Source organism: Cynara cardunculus (genome assembly GCF_001531365.2).
Source record: "Cynara cardunculus var. scolymus isolate 2C chromosome LG 5, CcrdV1, whole genome shotgun sequence".
In the NCBI taxonomy this organism is placed as follows: domain Eukaryota; kingdom Viridiplantae; phylum Streptophyta; class Magnoliopsida; order Asterales; family Asteraceae; genus Cynara; species Cynara cardunculus.
Window position 1 is genome coordinate 10,188,843 of NC_037532.1, and position 5,521 is coordinate 10,194,363.

The following is a 5,521-nucleotide window of genomic DNA, read 5'->3' on the forward strand; positions in this document are numbered from 1 at the left end:
GAGAATTGGATTGAATTAATACACTGCATGGATCCAATCCTATTGGATCATCCGTTGGATATCCGATATCTAATAAAAATATACAATTGATGGAACCGAACCAATCCAACCATCTATTGGATTGGATTGGAACGGTATCCAATGTTAATCGAATCAGATCGGTTGACAAAATCCAACATTCAATAGATGATTGGATCGGTTCAGTTCCCCTCATATCCAATGGATGTCAAGTGATGAAGAGGTCTATTTGACGTGATATGGAACAAGACAAGAACTCATTGTTCTACGTTTGGTACGACATGAGACAGGGATAAGAACTCTACCTCCACAACCACCGATCATCACCTACTATCACCACCTCCACAACCACGACCGTCCACCTACCACCACCGTCCATCGCCACTACTACCGTTGGCCGCCTCCACCTTCTCTTCTACTACAACAACCTTCTCTACCACCTTCACAACCATCGTCGGCCACCGACCACCACTACCACCATTAGCCACCTCCACCTTCTATTCTACTACAACCTCCTCCACGACCTCTACGACCATTGTCAGCCACCGACCAACACCGTTCATCGCCACCACCATTTTGTAATAATCAATTAATACAAAAAGTATTAATTATTTTTAGAATTTGTTTTTATAAAATAGTTATGAATAATCAAATTCAATTACATTAGATCTTAAAACCAAACACACCAAAGATTCGAAATCCCTCTAATTTCAAAATCGTCACAGTCCCAATCACTCTACGAAATTCAAATTGCTTAATTAAAAGATGAGTTAATTATCTTAATCGTAAAATAACTATTCAGGTGATGCATAGCCAAAAAAAGAGGCAACACAATATCTAATTAAAAGATGAGTTAGTTCCACTATTGGGTCCATGTGATTTGCTAAAAAATTGCATTTCGTCTTTAAAGCGGACTATCTACAACGATGGTCTTTAATTTTTCAATTTTATAACACTCATGTTCCATATAGTATCAGCTGGAAAAAGTTGTTTTTTAAATATCTTTTATTTTTTTAGTTGTTTATGGCAGATTTAAGGATAAAATCTCTTTTTGGTTATATTTTCTTTTTTTCTCTTTGTAAATACGTATTTTTATTTTGTTAGGATTTAGGTTTTATATATGTATGTAAAATACTTACATGTATACCACGTATTACGTATAGTGGATCACTATTCTTTTATCGAGTCCAATGCACGCCACAATACGCAATACATGCCCGCGTACAAACATGTCACTAGGATGTGACGCCGCAAGTTGCGCGACGACAAAACTTTTCCCAAAGAAAACACATAACTAAGTTAAAGACGAAACACAATTTGTTAATTGCGAACTTGAAATGCAATCTAAAATAATAAACGCATGCACGACTTTGTTTTAAAAGTGAAACCGAAAGTAAACAAATGTACTAAAACAAAACCATCGTGAATACTTTGTTAGAAGTTGGAAATATTTGGTTTCCGCAACTTAAACGTAATCACGAGATTTACACATGAATTTGAAATCTAACGTATGGCCATGAGTTTAAAAGACTAGTATAATAGTGAAACTAAAACGAAACCAAATATATAAGTAGTAAACTCGAAGAAATTGATCTTTATAAATTAAATTAAGAGTATGATATATAAAATATCTAATAATGTGACATTTTAGTAATAAAGATTCTAGCAAACCTGATAATGGAACAATGTTATATATCCCTTTTCCCACATGTCAAGATCAAACTTCCTTGAATTCCAAGGTATTTTGATCTTGACACAAAAGGGGTTTGTTTAATAATACCTACCTTTAAACAAACTGTCATCTACCATATCGTCTTGGTCTATTTTGAAAAGCACGTAAAGCATGCAAAAGTTCTTCTTCTCCAAAATCCGGCCAAAGGGCTTCCGTGAAATACAGTTCAGTGTATGCCAATTGCCACAAAAAGAAGTTGCTCAATCTAAGCTCTCCACTCGTTCGAATAAGAAGATCAGGGTGTGGAAAACGCTTAGAGTTCATACCAAGTTTGTTTTCAATCATAAACTCGTTGATTTCTTCCGGTTCAACAATGCCATCTCTGACTTCTAAAGCGATGCTTTGACAAGCTTGGACGATATCGTATTTTCCACTGTAATTAATTGCTAAAACGAAATTCATATGTGAATTGTCCTTCGTCGCGTTCTCACCATACGCTATGAATTCTTGTAACGATTTTGGAAGCTTGGATGAGTCCCCGATAACCGAAAGTCGGATATTCTCCCTGTTAAATCAAACAACGCACCGTGATCAACTAGAATCAAAATATCCCCGGATCCTATATTCCCTCCTATCCATCAACTACGTAAATTCTAATAAAATGAATAAATTTGAAACTAATTTTAAATTTTAAAAAGCCATTTCACTAGCCACGTTAGCAAATGATATTAAACTTGATGAGACATCATTCATCATATCAGCATTTGTAACCGGTCAATACTTAAATCGGTTACTCAGGTACTTATTTTTGAAACTTCACATCTTAGATACCAAAATAAAAGTTTTAAAAATACGTTACCCAAAACAGGAATCAAGACAGAGCATGTTACTTTTCTTGCAATTTTCCCTAAATCATATAATAAAAGTATATGGATATCAGTGATGTTGAGCCAATCAACAAGCTAATTCATCTCGAGTTTAAACCCGTAAACGGGTATCGAGCTCGGACATTATAGAAATGTTCGAGTTCTGAGGCTGAAAGTAATGTTTTGAGCTCGTTTTCATGTCGAGTTCGAATAACCTCAATTGCACCCCTATATCACATAAAATACAATTACCTCAACATATAAGCAACTTCATCTTTCAATGCAGTTTCAAGCAGCTTCATTAGGAAATCAACTTCAACCTACCACAACCACGCATTCAGATTCAACCCACAAAATCAGATATTATTTGTATCTACTTTGGACTTTAGGCGTAATTACTTTGGGTCTCAACCAGTTATCGGATGAGAATGCGAATACCGTAAGGGTTTGAATTCCCCACTTACTGCACAGATTGACCACCGCTTTCAATGCTCCGGCACCGGCCAAGTAACCAGCCTCAGGCATCAATCCTCGCAACCGAGCCCACCGCCTGTTTCCGTCCATCACCACCGCCACGTGCTTTGGTATTAACTCGCGCTGGAGTCCTGCCGGAATAGCAATACGTTCCTCCGGCGATGTGGAATCATTGAAGAATGGATCTGTGGTGAATACATGAAGACGATGGTTGGTGGTGGTGGTGGTGGTGGTGGAGAGAGAGAAGGGGTTTGATAGAAAAGAGGAAGGATTGGGTAAGGAGAGGGAGGAAGAGAGCATTATTGAAGATGATTGTGGGGATTGAGAGGCGAGAGTGGATGGAGGTGATTGGAAAAACTTCCTTTTGGTCCCTATAGTATTATGGATTACTAGTTACATCATAAAATACAATTGGAAGAACAATATACATATAAAAACTTAAAAACAGATCCGTTTCTGACATTTTTTAGATCCTAGGCGAGATGTGAAAAGTGGCCCATTGATAAGTACGATGTTTTTTCAATAGATTGTTTTTATCATAAAAAATAACATTAAATTCATATAAAACTGTTTTTCCTAGACGCAAAATCAATCATTAATTATTTTTAAATTAATATTGTCTACTAGAACATTTTTATGTAGCATCATCAAAAATATCATATGATATATTTTTGGTACATAAAATGACATTATTTAGGGTCATAATGTTAAATTTTTTGGATTTTTGAGTACTACTATCACTACAAAAATGAAGAGTATTAGGGAGGGAAAAATCCCTCACAAATCTATTGTTAAAGGAGTCTTCCGTCGCTGATCCATTGCTGATAGTACATCGGACAAAAAAAGCTCGTAGGTAATGCTATCAGCGACGGATTAGTGACGGAAATCAGCAACGGATTTGCGATGGTTACTTTCAGCGATGAATCAACGAGTGAAAAGTTTCAGTGACGGATCAGCGAGAGAAAAGTTTCAGCGAGGGAACTTTCAGCGACAGATCAGCGAGGGAACTTTCAGCGACGGATCAGCGAAGGATAGGGGGACTTTCAGCTATGGATTTTCCCTTGCTAATTTGTCGCTAATTTGTATTAATCTAAAAATAAATTTTTTATAATTACATAATTCATGTATTTATTTATACAAAACCTGATCATAATATAACAAACCAAAACTATGAACAAATTAAAGCTAACCAATTCATACAATTTAAAATATCCAATTCATATAATTTAAAAATATCCAATTCATACAATTTAATGTTCAAATTCATACAATTTAACTACCGGGAGGTTAGGGAGGGGGGAAAACGTATCCTGACTGCCGCATAAAGGTAGCAAAACGCTCCAATAAGGCTGCCTGTTTGGCTAACGCAATAGCTTGTCTGGCCTGTTCGGCTGACGAGGTAGCTTGTCTGCCTCCAAATTTGTCCTATTCTTCCGTTCGGTTTCCAGTTCCTTCTCTACCCTTGCCAACTTCTCTCTCAACTCCGTCACCTGTAAATATTCAATATTCGACAAAATCAGTAATTTGTTCACAATTTTAGTGATGAGAAAGTATATAACAATATAACCAACATACCTCCGCTGTTGCTCGTATAATCTCCCGATGCTACTGCTACATCTACCCGTCATAGCATAAGAGGAATCCTGGGAGGTCCCGAAACCAAAGATGCTGCCCTTCCTACAGAGGCCGACACTCTGCTCCCAAAGAGATGCCTCATCAGGGTGAGGGCTGTTGGTACTAGACCGTAACTCACAACTAAACGATTGAAATTGCTCCTACGGTTCACCAAAACAATTGGACTTTCGTCCGTGTTCGGCGAGAACTTGGGCAACTTGTTCGTTTGATGCATCGTGTTATTCACCGGCCATTTTGTAACACAAAGAAAGAAAGAAATGCAAATTCTGAAGTGGAAACGAGAAATTAATACGAGTCGAATTTACAAAATATAGTGAGAAATCGAGAATTGTGAACATTTTTTGTGTTTTTGAAGAAGAGAGAAAGTTGGTATGTTTAACTCCCAAACTTGATACATATTTATAGTGTTTTGGGGAAAAAAATTACAAAAAGAAGGCTCTTAACGGCTCTCTAATAGTCACATAACGACTATTTTTCAAAAAAAAAAAACGACTATAAAAATCGGGTCGGGTTGGGCCTTAACCTGTCTTAGTCGGTCCCGGTCTCAGATTTCGAACGAAAAGCCTAACCGGTTGTAACCGTCGGTCCCGGTCCTTGGCCGGTTTCGGTCCTTCGGCGGTCCCGGGCCGGGCCGGTTTGGCCATCACTAGTCCCTAGTATGACCTGATCTACATGCCAACAAGATAAAGTGTTAGGCTTACGGCTAGTGATGATGTATACACTACTAGAAAACCAGGTATCAGCGACGACTATCAGCGAGGGAATTTTTCCCTCGCAGATCAGCGAGGGAAATGACAAAAAACACATTCCCTCGCTGATCCCTCGCTGATCTGCGAGGGAAAAATTCCCTCGCTGA

General features: G+C 37.8%; 1 protein-coding gene across 1 annotated transcript; it reads right to left on the bottom strand.

Moving 5' to 3' along the window:
* Nucleotides 1-1,639: 1,639 nt before the first annotated feature.
* LOC112513502 (dehydrodolichyl diphosphate synthase 2-like) lies at nt 1,640-3,342 on the bottom strand. The gene is made up of 3 exons (XM_025119785.1): nt 2,956-3,342; nt 2,809-2,876; nt 1,640-2,255 (listed from the first exon to the last, which is right to left on the bottom strand). The coding sequence occupies exons 1-3, from the start codon at nt 3,328-3,330 to the stop codon at nt 1,817-1,819; spliced, it is 882 nt and encodes a 293-aa protein (XP_024975553.1). The 5' UTR covers nt 3,331-3,342; the 3' UTR covers nt 1,640-1,816.
* Nucleotides 3,343-5,521: the final 2,179 nt, after the last annotated feature.

Coding starts and splice junctions, on each gene's coding strand:
- LOC112513502 (XM_025119785.1), bottom strand. CDS start 3,330: ATGCTCTCTTCCTCCCTCTCCTTACCCAATCCTTCCTCTTTTCTATCA. Junction 2,877..2,955: donor ATAACTGGTTGAGACCCAAA/GTAATTACGCCT, acceptor TGGTTGTGGTAG/GTTGAAGTTGATTTCCTAAT. Junction 2,256..2,808: donor GAAGTTGCTTATATGTTGAG/GTAATTGTATTT, acceptor TTGATTTAACAG/GGAGAATATCCGACTTTCGG.